General features: G+C 35.3%; 1 protein-coding gene across 13 annotated transcripts in view; it reads left to right on the forward strand.

Moving 5' to 3' along the window:
- The window catches only part of Pou2f1 (POU class 2 homeobox 1), a 136,841-nt gene that overhangs the window by 71,648 nt on the left and 50,926 nt on the right, over positions 1-14,267 (forward strand). For 10 of the 13 annotated variants that reach the window (XR_003485644.2, XR_003485645.2, XM_035444896.1 and 7 more), the window contains one exon: positions 2,799-2,864. The exons of 2 other annotated variants lie outside the window; for them this stretch is intronic. Coding sequence is in view for 9 of the 11 variants with exons in the window: in XM_027417116.2 (XP_027272917.1) it covers positions 2,799-2,864 (66 nt within the window). In the remaining 2 variants the exon portion in view is untranslated. Of the gene's footprint in view, positions 1-2,798; positions 2,865-12,168; positions 12,421-14,267 lie in introns of those variants that run through there. One more of the 13 variants, XM_035444895.1, reaches the window with a different exon arrangement.

Genomic DNA, 14,267 nt, shown 5'->3' on the forward strand with positions numbered 1-14,267 from the left:
GCAAGGCAAGGGCATGCTTGAGTTTGCTCTAGGTCCCTCCCTAGGACGAGGTCTTCTGGTTCAGAGGGTATTTTCAGCAAATAATGTATTTGAATTTGGCTTGCATGGAGGACATTTTTACGTTTTTGGAAATTTCTATAGAAAGTAGTATATGTAGTTGAAAACACATTTTAAATCAGAAACAAAATATGTACTATATCAAAATAAGGTATACATACTAATGAAATATTTTGCCTATCTCATAAGTATGCCTCATACAAAACCAAAACTACTAAATAAAAAAATTAGGGTGGTGTCATGGTACAGATTAATACCGTTAGTATTATTACAGAGGAAAATTACAGTGGCTACTGCGCTGTTGATCAATTTCCAAATTTTAGAAGTTATGAGCCATTTTCAAATTTTGCCTGTGACTAGTCATTTTTGATTTCTTAAAACCAGCTTTTTTTTTTTTTTTTTTTTTTTTTTTTTTTGAGGAATCTGCAGTTTTAAGTATTGTGGAAAGCATCTTATAGTGTATTCCCTACAGAACAGAAAGCCTTTTAGAAATGGAGGTGTTCTGCTTGAATAAATGTAACATTTTGGGTGGTAAGGTGGATTAAAGTACTTTGGTGTAGATAGATGATGCCTGTCAGTGGCCATGTTTTGTGAGTTTTAATGCTTACATGAAGAATAATTGAAGCCTTTTTAGGAAAGTCATCTGTTATAAACTAAGAATTGGATATCTTAAGCTTAAAATTTCTGCAAATGATTTTATTTCCTGTGTCATTTTCCATTCTTGAAATTAAATCAGTTGTTAATGATTTAGTAAATTGATACTTCCCAGAAATGTCTGAAATTTTATACAGAAAACATGGCTAAACTCAAGTTAGCAATAATACTTGTTTATCAGAGCAAAAAAAAAAAAAAAAAAAAACCTACTGTCTTGGATGTACATGACACAAACAGCATATTGATGTTAGTTAGAAACTCAATCTAGTAGTAACTTATAGGTATCAAATTAAACTCATGATATGATTAGTTAAGTAACATAGGCTTGTGTTTTTCTATTTTAAAAAAAGCTGTGAATGTCAATGAATAAATTACTCCTATTTTCTCTTTTACATCCACCAAGTTTGATATTCAAGAAATGAAAGAAAAATGTCTTTGAACTATTTTTACCACTAAAAAAAAAAGTCAGACCCTCTGTCTACTATTTAGAGTTGATACTAAGTATCACTAAAACAGCATTCTCATCATTGTATATTTAATTAGGATTTATTTCTTCTGTTTTGTGTTTGAAGTAACTTTGTTAAATGCTTTTGAAGGTCTTGACAGTAAAAATAAAAGGCCCTCAGAAAAGTCATGTAAAACACTTGTGACATAATTTTCAAATTTATATATAGGTGTGTAAATTAGGCTATGAATTATTTAAGACCAGGCTCATGATTTGTTAAGAATTAGGCTTCTTAGTTACTGTGGTGTCTGGACATGAGAAAATTATGAACTCTTTTCAGACATGTTTACAGATTCATTTTTTTCTATTTTTTTAAAAATACACAAATGGTATAGTTGAGTTTTGTGATACTTGTTAGCTTTTGTAAGACTTTGGTTAAGTCGAACAGAAAGCTAATTTTTACTAAGTTGTACACCTGGTCCTTTCAAACTTTAGTGTGCTTTCAGGTGGTATTTAAATTTTTCTGGAAAATGGGGGAGGAAGTTGTAGAATGACCTCATTTATGACCACAAACATACAAATTTTAACCCCTTTGAACAAGCCAGGGTTACTGTAGAACTGCCTTGGCCCCTAAGACATATCTCAGTTATAAAATTTTACTATATTAGAAAATATATTCCCCAGTGTCTAAAAAACATATTGTCCATTTTCTATGTTATGAAGTATGAAAAGAAAGGTTCCTGATACATGTAGATAATGCAACTATTGACAGCATGTTTGAGACTTTTCCTGCAGATTTTTTTTTTTTTTTTTAAAAATCAGTACAGTATCGTTCTGTTTGTTCTCTAATAGTAGTTTATTTCATGACAAATACTCTATTTTGTCTGATCTGTTCACCCTTTGGAAAAAGATGTAGGTCATAGATGTTCTTGTCTCCTTCCTGCATATTTTCCAGAATTGCTAATAGTGATTGACAACATTTCACTATGGAAACTACAATTTAATACCCTAAAAAGAAGACTCCTTAAACTAGAAGATTCGTGTGTAACTGGGTGTGACTTTTTTAGAACTATAGAGATTCCTGTTATGCCTTCTGCTGCAATTTGTTATGCTTATTTTTAATGAGGCATATATTTGGCATACCCTTGTGTTGACTCTAGTTTGGTTAAGAAAGTCAATGGATGTTTTAGACAGGTTTCTTTTCATCTGTTAGATTATTATTAAGTATGAACTTGTTTTAGTTATAATTAATATCTTTGCTTTTAGAAAACAATCATTTAGGAATATAGTTCTTATTTTTTTGAGGTGTTTACTGCTTCCAAGTTTATTTTAAACGTGTATTATACTTGACTGTCATAAAAATAATTTTTAGTATATCTGACTATAGTATCTTTTTCAGCTTAGAACTCTCTTAAAAGAATATTAAAATTTTTTAGATAATTTATTTGTGGGTTCCTTTATGATTCAGGAGCTCCTAAATGTCTTTCAGATAACCTGTTACTCAGTTTATTGTATTGTAGCCTGTCGTATGCTATGCATGGGCTCCTTGAAATGAACCTTGCTTTTCTTGTAGTTTTGGCTCCTTAGCTTCATTGTTGACCCTAGTTTTTTAAACACCTTCTCCACCTTTGGCTTATTGTAGATTCAAGAATGAACAATCCGTCAGAATCCAATAAGTCATCTATGGAGAGTGGAGATGGCAGCACTGGTAAGAAAATGTTCTCTTATCCGTCTTTTGCATTAGCTCTCATAGAACTAAAGAGAATATACAATTAACTTGATACATACATATTTGACAAATATAGAGAAATTTTGTACTTGCTTGTGAAGTATGACTTAGTACTTGTAGGGACTGGAATTATGTGTGTTTAACATTATCTAACTCCTCTGAGGAGTGCTTCAATTATCTGATTCCATCCATTAGAAACGACAGACTAGTTATGGGAATGGTCCTTTGGAACTGACAGACCTGGGTCTGTGTTATGGACTTACCACTTAGTAACTGTGACTTTAGGCAACTTCCTCAGTCTTTTTGTGACTTAATTTATTGAGTAGGCATATTCATGGGTCATCATGAGTATTGAGTGAGAGAATGTGTTAAGTGTTAAAGCATCATATTAAAGCTGTTCTGGTAAGCTTCTTGGTTCTATTTATAATCAGAATAGTAGATATTAACATATTAACATTACAGTGGTGTCAGTGAGGAATTATAAGTACACCTAATAATCCTTTAGTAAATACGATTCTTGATCAAACCTTTTATCAAGGGAAAACTGTTGTATAAATGAAAAAAAAATTGAGAAAGGTACATCTATTTTATAAGAAGTATAATTTGTCTCCTCAACCCATCCTTATAAGTCAATTAGCTCATAGGACATTTGACAAGATAACCCGTCATCTTACAAATATGATACAAGGATTTCCCCAGTTTCTGGTAGAGACACAATATAAAAGTATTAAAATATTAAGGGAATTGTGGGCAAGGAGTTGTAGAAAGTCATTGTTTGTAAAGAAAACTAGGTTTTCCACTTAAGAGAAAGGGTTTCCTCTGACTATTATTTCAAAATATGCCTAACTATGGGAGGTGGAAGACTGGGTTGACCCAAAAGAAGTCTTGTGCCTGCACTTGTCCCATTGTAAACTACCTAGTACTTGAAGTGTTTTTTTAACCTCTTCACCTTTGAAAAATAAGTACTTCTTTATGGGAGAGTGAGCTGGGGCTTTCATGTTTATCTTTGTCATATTTAATAGTTCCCACTTCTCTTGTTGAGGCTAGCCAAATAGACTACCCAAGAAGAGCAGCATTGCTTTCTACCCAAGTTACCAACCCCTCTCCTTGTTTCTGTTCCCTATTTGGGCCCCTTCTTTATCTTGTAGCACTGACTTATGCTGATGTAAGTGCCATTGCCAAAGGAGTGGGACTTGTTTGCAGAGAGTAAGTAGGCAGTCAAACCTATAAAGAGGCAAGAGAAACGTGGGTAAAACTCCCACACTTAAAGAATAGCTTCCAAATTTCTTTAAGGGAAGAGAAATAAACTCAGAATGATTACAGAATACTGAAAATATCCACCCCTTGGGAATCTCTATAATTAATTTTGATACCGTAATTCCTGTAATACCATTTATTGAGTGCCTATAGTATTTAATTACAACCTTGCTGTGCTTTTTTAAATCTTTAATGCTGTGCATATTACCGGAATCCAGTTAAATTCTTATGACAGGTTCGATATTATTTCAAGGAATAGGGAGTTGAAGTGAAAAACTAGAGAGGAAAGGTATGGTGATTCCTTGCTTGTACAAATAAAGCCCACCTGAAGGTCAGAGAATGGAGCTTACTACTAGCTAACCACAGAGGTCTGGAGTTCTGTACAGACAGACAAGGAGATGGCTGGGCGGAGATGGGGATTTCTGTCCCACCTGGTCCCGAAGCCGTTTAGCCCCAAATAAACACACAGATGTTTATATTAATTATAAACTGTTTGGCCAATGGCTCAAGCTTCTTAGTTGCTAGCTCTCAATTATTAACCCATTTCTATTAATGTATGTATCTGCATGTGGTCTTAGCATCTCTCCCACCACTCACTCTGTGTTACTCTTCCCAAAATTCTCCTAGTCTGGTAGCCCTACCTATACTTGCTGCCTATCTACATAAAGGCAGGTTTAGGATTAGGACTCTATATAAGGTTTTCTCATCAGCTATAATACATAAAATTGAAAATTTAAGTAATACATTGTATGTGTTCAAACCTAAAGTAATTTATAGAACTATATAAGATAAATTCAGGCTGGAGTACTTGTTGAGTAATTTGTGAATTTCTCTTGCCTTGTGACAACATAGAATGTGTAACAGACTTCTTTTCATAGAACTGAGAAAAATCAGTTGACATAGTTAATTTTTCCTGTTTTGGGTGTTGTTTAGTTTTTTGGTGGTGTTTTGGTTTTTTCCCCCAATGTCTTTGTATCCCTGGTTGGCCTGGGTTTTATGTAAAAGAACAGGCTGGCCTTGAACCTCCTAGTGATCCTGGTGTTTCTGCCTCAATAGTGCTGGGATCAAAGGAGTGTGCCACACTCCCAGAAAGATACTTTTTAAGGTCAGTAACACACTTTCCTAGACCTCTTTGCTTTTCTATGACTAGTAGTGGTGGTTAATAGTCTCTTTTCTTTACAAAGAAAGAAAAACAATTGCTTTTCTCTTAAGATCTCTGCTACTATAAAAACATCTAGCTAGGTCAAATATGAGCTGGTTACTACCCTGTGAAGCATAGCAGCTCACTTCCTATTTATCTTCTGCAATGTGCACAACCCTCATAGACAACAGTTGCTTCTATTTTTTTGGACCTTTACATTCACTTCACAATAAACCACTTCATCAATTTCTCAGTGTTAAAGTAAGGTCTGCAGCTGTGTTCTTAGTACTTCCTGCTGGTGTTAATTTGTTGGTTTAGAAATATAGACATATGAGTTCTGCTTTATTTATTAGATTATTGTATTTGGTGCATTAGAAATAGAATTATAGTTTTTTAAAGTAGGGTGTGATGGGTCATGCCTACAAACCTAGCAGTTGGAACACTGAGGCAAGAGGTTTGCCACGGATTTGAGAGTAGTCTAGGTTACATAACAAAGACCTTGTGTAGGTAGGTAGGTAGGTAGGTAGGTAGGTAGGTAGGTAGGTAGGTAGGTAAGGAAGGAAGGAAGGAAGGAAGGAAGGAAGGAAGGAAGGAAGGAAGGAAGGAAGGAGAAAAGAAAAGGGGAAAGAAAGAAAGAAAGAAAGAAAGAAAGAAAGAAAGAAAGAAAGAAAGAAAGAAAGAAAGAAAAGAAAAGAAAAGGGGAGAGGTAGGGACAGCATTTGTGCCAGGCTGATAAGGAAAGAAAATAATAGCTTATTTAGATGATTTTGTGCCTAAAAGTTTTCATTTTAAAGTACAGTGAACCTATATACTGTCTTCTCTTTTTCATTTGTTTAGTAATTTAATTATGATTTTTTTGTAGTTTATTGGGGGGGTCCAAATTTTAAAGAAAATAACCTTGAATATTATATAAAACCAAAGCCTAACACTATAAATTCAAATAAAAAAAAAAGATTTTAAGGGTTCAGGCATTTTGGACAAATACAGTTCATATGTTCACAGAAAATCTGTAGTTTGGATTTGCCTGTTTTATATGTATGTAAAATGTTATTGTTGGTATTATTAGATACAATGCAGATGAGATTCTCAGTCTTTTAGAGGCTTAGCAATCCATCAAGTGCCAAGGCAGACAGAAAACTGATTCTGGATAGATTATGGTGAGTTATCCAAGAGCAAGAGAGAAGCAACGATATTATTAAATGGTCGGGGTGTCTCTCTCTCTCTCTCTCTCTCTCTCTCTCTCTCTCTCTCTCTCTCTCTCAAACACACATATCAATTTTTCTGCAAATTTTGTGATTACATTTTTCTTTAGATTTCTTTTTGAGATTGTGGGACCTCACTTAATAATTCAAAGTCCACTAATTTTTTTTTTTGCAAATATCGAGATTACATTTTTCTTTAGAATTGAATAGTATTTCATTTTATATGTCAAACTTTCATTAGCTATTCATCTGTTGACAGACAACCAGACTGATTCCAATTCTTAGTGAATAAACCAGCAGTAAACATGGGTTTGCAAATATCTCTATGATAGGGTATGGAATTCTGGGTATGTGCCCAGGACTAAAATAATGAGATCATATAGTAGTTGTATTTTTAATTACTTGAGACATTTCCAAACTGGTTTCCACAATAACACTTTCTCACACATCCTCTCCAATATTTGTCATATATACTAATGATGGCCGTTCTCACTGGAGTGAGATGATATTTCAAAGTAGTTTAAATTTTCATTTTCCTAATAGCTAGGGATATTACACATTTAAAAATAGTTATTAGTCATTTGTGTTTCTTTAAGAAGTGTCTATTCAATTCGTTTGCCCATTTGTTGATTGACTTTTTGTTGTTCCTTGGCATTTAACATCTGCATTTCGTTTTAAATTCTGGATATTATCTCTTAGAAGTGTAATTGGTGAAGATTTTCTGCCATTCTGTAGGCTATTTGCTGTGTTTGTGAAGTATTTCTTTGACAATATATATTTATAGGCCAGGTGAAAAGAACCACCACTGAGGGAGAAAGTGTACAAATTAAAATGAGTGGAGTGGGCACTAGAATTCGAATCCCAAGAAAACCACATAAATGTTGGGTGGGTATGGTAGCATCCCTGTAATTTCAGCCTTTGAAGGTAGACATGGGGGTAAGACTCACTCTATCTTTCAGTACTCTGATTCAAAGACTTTTACTCGGTGAATATGGTGAAAGAGTGATCAAGTATGATTCCCATCGTCAACCTCATACACATACAGCCATACATACCACACAGGTGAAAAAATAAAAATTTAAAAAAAGCAAGAAAAGAAGTAGAACAAAAGGTTAACTTTGCAAATGATGTTGGAAAGAAGGAAGAAAAACTATTTTGTCTCCATTGCTCTAGGTACCTACTACACCTAGAGAGATCACTAAAGTGGAATAAAATAATGATTTTGATATCAAATTCATCTTACTGAAAAATACATTTAAAACACAAACACTTAACATTGAGAATATTTATTAAGAATTATGTGTTTCATGAGAATCCAGTGTAAGAAAGTTTTATTTCTAGTTGGAAGAAAGAGTTATGGGAGACATTAGAGGAGGTAGAGTTTATGTTGCCCATTGAAGAATGGGTTGCATTTAATTATAGTGGTGGTTAGCAATTTTCTTTCAGCATGAAGAACAGTAAAAGCTAAGATGAGGCAAAAGAAAGTTGTACCAAGTACCTCTGATTCCTTTTTGAAAAAAAAAAAAGTTAAAATATATTATGATTTCCAGATCTTTCCCACTTAGTCATTCTCAGAATTATGGAATTCCATTTTTACAGAGTTTAATTCAATCATCATTACCATTGGCTTACTAGAATATTTAAAGAAATTGACTGTGGTCCTTCATTGAGTTTGTATCCAGTTAACTATCTTTTTCATTGGAATTTATCCAAATTCCTTTATTCTCACCTGTGTATGTAGGTAGGATTCCCATACATGTGCATGTAAAGGTCAAAACAGGATGTTAAGTTTCTCCCACCCTGTTGCAATTAGAAGGGTATCTCACTGAACTAGAAGCTTGTTTTTGGCTAGGTTGGCTGGCCAGCTCTCCTGCTCTACCTGTGTCCATCCTTAGTGATGGGGTTTCAGACACACACATGGCTTTTTACAGGATATCAACAGCCTTCAGCCTGCATCTTGGAAGCACTTCTAGATGAAATTCTCAACAAACCAAACCAGTGTCATTACAGATTTCAGATTCTGGGCTAATTTCTTAACATTATTTTCTCCTTTATCATTATTAATATTAGCATAGTGTTTATTGCATAATTTACTGTGTGAACTACATTCTTCATTGGCAAAGGTGCTTTTACAAGCCCCAAAGTAGAAATTCCAACACTAATATTTATTGGAGTGCTTTCATATTAAAGTTTTAAGTAGCAGGATATTTTATGGCAGCAGTTCTCAGCCTGTGGGTCATGACCCCTTTGGCAAACCTGTCTCCAAAAATTTTTACATTATGATTCATAACAGTAGCAAAATTACAATTATGAAGCAGCAATGAAAATAATTTTATGGTTGGAGTCACCACAACATAAGGAACTGTATTAGGAATGTTGAGAACCACACTGTTCTATGGGTTACTAGAAATCAAATGCCTGTGAGAGAAAGACAGATAGTCCTTCCTCTAGTGCTTAATTGATAGCTATCACTCAAAACATACTGTTCTGAGAGATTCTTGCCACTACATATTGAGAAATTTGCCTTGGTTCTATCCATGTGCATCTGTATGAAGAAGCAAATGAACCTTGAAGAATGGTGGCACTGGTGTGGTGGGGAGGCAGAGGCAGGCACGTAAATGAATGAGAAAGCAGCTCATCCTTTTGACAACAGATTAACCAGTTGAACAATTCAGCAGTAGTGTCCATTTTTGACATGACTAATTAAAAAGTAGAACATTAATGAGAAGATGTGTAGGCAGATGATCAAGATTGTAACTTTCTCCTTCTCCCTTAGAGGGCAGCTTAGTTTCATGTCATTTTTCCACATTTTTTCCCCCAGCAGGAGTAAAAAATATATATATATTTCTTTTTTCCAACCAATACTTTACATTTTGCTTGAAGCAAAAATCTAGATTCCACTGCTCTTTCAATTAAATCCATTATATAGCATCCTGGCTTAGATAGAGCTTTGGCAGTAAAAATTGGGAGTCAGATTTAATGAGCCATTGCTGGTGGGGGGTGAGAAGATCTGTGAGGGAGTGAAATAAGAAAGAAGGAAAGACTAGAGTCTAAAAAGAACCTGTGTTGGTGTGGGGCTGGGGAGTTGATGCAGCTCTCAGAGCAGGGACTGCCCAGGGGAGAAGTAGATGATAAAGGGATGTATTTCAGCTCTGAAAATGTTCTTTCAATTCATGGTGTCTGGTAGTATTTGAAGGGGAAGGTACAAGCAGTTAAAGAGAGCTGTAACTTCCTGAGGAAAGAATGCTGTGCATCTTCAAGGGAGAGAGTGGAATGAGCTCAAAGAAGGATAATCACAGAACCCTTCTTGACCATTGTAAGGCCTGGTAGATGAATAGGAAACCCATACAACTTTGGGTGTCCAGTAGCTACAACTGATACTTAAATTTAAATTACATGCAATTAAGAAATCAGTCCTTGATCACACAATGACATGCTTGGTAAGTTCATTTAGTTGTGGATAGTGATAGTTCCTGGCTACTACAAAGATGGAGTAAGGAGTTTTAAATTTCCTCTCGGGTTGATTGAATGATCTACTACAAACTCATAAAAATGTAGATGTCATGGTGTGCACCTGTAATCCCAACCCTTCAGAAGTGGAGGCTGGAAAGCAGGGGTTAAAGGTTATCCTCAGCTATTTAGCAAGTTTGAGGCCATCCTGAGCTACAAGAAGCCTTGTCTTAAAAACAAACCAGAAAGGCAATTTACGGTTCATTTTCCAAGTACTTGTGTAGTTTCCATTTCATTTTGATTGGGTTAAACACAATTAATTACTTTAGTTCCTTTTTTATTTGTTAAGGCTTACTTTTTGAGCTAAGAAAGGAATATTCTGTACATATCTGTTAAGACCATTTGATGTAGTTTGATGTAGTTTAAGTCTAAAGTTTCATTTTGACTTTTTAGATTGCACAACTTATTTAAAGATAATTGAGTATTTAAAGTCACCCCCGTTGGTTTTGTCAGGGCCTGTCAGACCTTTTATACCCATTAGTGTTTATTTTATAAACTTGGGAGTTTCTATATTTGGTGCATGTATGTTTACAGTTGTATCTTCTTGATGGAATGTTCCTTTAGCTAGTATGTCACGGCCTTTTTTGTAATTATGGCTTTAAGTCTTCTTTATCAGATTTCAGAGCAGCTCCACCAAACTTATTTTTTACTTTTATTCACCTAATTGACTTCCATCCTGTAACTCTAGTGTTGTGGGTTATCATTTTAAGATGTGTTATATTCATTTATGCTGGGGAACAATTGTTTAATGATGCAAAGATGTGTTGCATTCTTTTAATGTTGCATTTGTTTAATTCTGTGAAGCTGTGTTACTTTGACTATCTAAAACACCTTGGTATAATAAAGAACTGATGGTCAATAGCTAGGCAGGAGAGAGGATGGGTGGGGCTGGCAGGCAGAGAGAATAAATAGGAGAAATCTGGGAAGAGAAAAAAGGAGCAAGAAAGATCAAGGAGCCAGAAAAGAAGGTAACCCAGGCACACAGCCAGACATGGAATAAGGAGGAAAGAAAAGATACACAGAAATAGAGAAAGGTAAAAACTCAGAGGCAAAAGGTGGATAGAGCTGGCTAGAAACAAGCCAAACTAAGACTGGGCATTCATAATAAATAATAAGTCTCCATGTGTTTTATTTGGGAACTGAGTGGCCGCCATCCCTACCAAATGAGTAAAACAACCAACTCAGTCCATATCTAATTGTACCAGTATGTTTCTTGGCAACAGCAGTTACTCTAATCTGGTTTTGTAATCCAATCATCCAGGCTGTTAATTAGTTGAAGCCATTTGTTTACATGTAAGTTGATACTGAGAAAGATTTACTAATTTTATTGGTTGTTTCACTGGTTGATTAAATTATTTGTTCTTTTCTTTCTCCCCTACTAGCACTAATCTGGTTTACTATGTATCTTTCTTCCTTCTCTGTGTATAATATTCCTTTAAGTACATAATGCTGGCTTGATTGACATGACTGTTTTAGTTTGAGCTTATTCTGAAATGTTCTTATACGTCTTCCTGTCTTAAAGAGTAGCTTTGCTCTATATAGTAGTCTTATCTGGCAGTTAATTGACTTTGTAGAGTTGAAATATGTCATTCCACCCTTCCCTGGCTTTTAGGTTGCTGACAAGATATCAGATATTATTCTGATATCTTTGCCTTTGTAGGTGAGTTGGCATCTTCCCTTTTAATTTGAAACACTGTTTGCTTTGTATTTTAGACATTTGACTATAATATAATCTGTTGTGATGTGGTATTCTCTCCATTTTTATTTCATCCTCTAAATGTCTTTTATATTTGAATGGCTATTTCTTGCTCTTGATTTGAGGAATTTTCTGCTATAATTTTATAGGTGAGATTGTGCGCCCTTAGTTTGTAATCTCAGTTCCTCCCTCTAGGCTTGGTCTCTTACTAGTTCCCCAGGGTTGTTGGATGGGGTTATTGTGCAAACCACCTCCCTCCCCCAGCCCTACACACCACAGTGATGTTTAAATATGTAGTGTTTCTAAAGTCCTGTTCTCCATTCCTAATCTTTCTTCTGCTTGGTTAAGTCTACTGGTAATATTTTCTACTGGTTTTTAGTTTGGTTCATTGAGTTTTCACTTCTGATAATTTTTTTCTGTTTCCTCAGAGTCTCAATTTCTTTTCTGAATTTTTCCCATTTTTTTTTTCTCCCATACTTGTAAGACGAAAACTAAAAGACCCAGGTCAAACTTCAAGCTGAAGGTCACAAAAGCAAAGCCACTACCTCTTTGGTCACTAGTTTTTGCCACTACCTCAGGCTGAATAGGCTGATCCTGCTGCCTCTCCTCAGAATGGCTGGAGAATCCTGAAACTGAATGTCTTCCTATCCTCAATGTGGCTGAAGAATGAATGCCTGATACTGAGACCTTGCTCCTGTCTTATACACCTCCCTAATGCTGGAATTAAAGGTGTGTGATCCCAGGTGCTGAGATCGTCTTTGTGTGAGCTGTTTCTCTTTAGGACTGAAGTAATTTTATGTAGATCTGGGTGGCCTTGGACCAGGATTAAAGGGTGTACCCCCACCTCCTAGTTTCTGGCTATTGGGATGAAAGGTGTGTGCCTGGTTTCTATGGTTTGTGACTGACTTTGCTTTCTGAATTCTCAGGCTAGCTTTAATAAATCATAAATAACATATCACCACACATAATGCTAATGATTTTCCAATACTGCTCATTTTCTCATCTGTTTTGCTGAGCTTTTCCTCTGTTGCCAACTCTCCAAAGATTGGGCTGTATTTGTCTGTTTGATTATGTCTTCTTCAGAGTCATTGATCTGAACTTTTGAAATTGTACTTATTTTAATATCTTTGAATTTGTTATTAGAGTTATGAATTTTTTAGAGAAGTACTATTACCTTGCTTTTTCCAAGTTTTTGTGTTTCTGGGTTGTAATTTGTGTATCTGTTGTTTTGGACATCTCTTCTGTTTTTTTTTTAGGCGTCTTATTGTACAGCCTGTTCTGAAGAATCAGTCACCAGTATCGTTCAGTTAGGGGAGAAAGAAAATTTACAATATACAGTAGCAACAACATCACATTGTACAAGAGACAGAAACACACTTAAAACACAGTTAATGCCCATCAACCTATAATCAATGAGCATAAACTAGACGGTGGAAAATTAATTTAGAATTTACTAAAAATTATTTAGGATAAATATGGACACATAAATAAGATAAGGGAAGGGCCAAGGAAAGGGGTGTGAAAGTATAGAAGAGAACAAGTTAAATAAGGAAAAGAGGAGTGGAGAAGAATGTTATGGACAGGATGATGAACAATAGTAATAAAAATCCCCAAATAAGGTAAAGTAAAAATACCACAGGAAGTATATATAGTCAAAGGGCAGAGTGGAAACATGGTACAAAGGAAGAAAGGAACTAAGTATAAGAGAAAAAATTGCCCAGCCGTGAAAGAAACTATATAAAGAGTATTAGAAGAGTGCATGAGATGAAATACAAAATAAAACATTTAGAATATGGTGGTGTAAAAATATTGGTAAGAATACAATTAAAAGAAAAAAGGATGTAAAATAAGATACATTTTTATTTATTTATTTATTTTGTTTTTTTCGGAGACAGGGTTTCTCTGTGTAGCTTTGGAGCCTATCCTGGCCCTCCCTCTGGAGACCAGTCTGGCCTTGAACTCATAGAGACCCAACTGCCTCTGCCTCCCAAGTGCTGGGATTAAAGGCGTGCACCACCAACACCTGGCCCAATTGTTTTTAATTTAAATAAAATTAATTACAGAGGAAAAGAGATGACGGTACCATGTTCTTTAAAATTGAAGATAGCTGTTTTTATGTATGGGCAGACGGTCAGGTGAAGTTTGTCCTTGTCTTTTGCCTGGTTTAGACTGGTGCTGAGCCGGTGCTGGACAGCATCTGTTAAGAGTTGTCTTATGCCTGTGAGTTCAAAGCAGCCTGGTCTACAAAGTGAGTTCTAGGACAGCCAGGTCTGTTACACAGAGAAAACTTTGTCTCAAAAAAAGAATAAAATAAAAAGAGTTGTCTTCTCTTTACTGGTTTCCCTGGTTTCATACCAGTGGCCCTTGTGGTCCTTACTTAACTTTGTAATCTGTAGAGTTGATAGGTTCTACCACCTTCTAGAAACTTTGCAGTTCTTACGCTGAGGTGAGTACTGCTCTGTTTTGAAGTGTCTCCAGTTGGTTTGTTTTGAAGTATCTCCCAGTTGGTTTGGTAGTGTGGGAAGCCACAACTGTGATGGACTTGTCAGTCAGTATACTTTGAAGACCTAGGTAGT

The sequence above is a fragment of the Cricetulus griseus genome, chromosome 5 (assembly GCF_003668045.3).
Source record: "Cricetulus griseus strain 17A/GY chromosome 5, alternate assembly CriGri-PICRH-1.0, whole genome shotgun sequence".
NCBI lineage: Eukaryota > Metazoa > Chordata > Mammalia > Rodentia > Cricetidae > Cricetulus > Cricetulus griseus.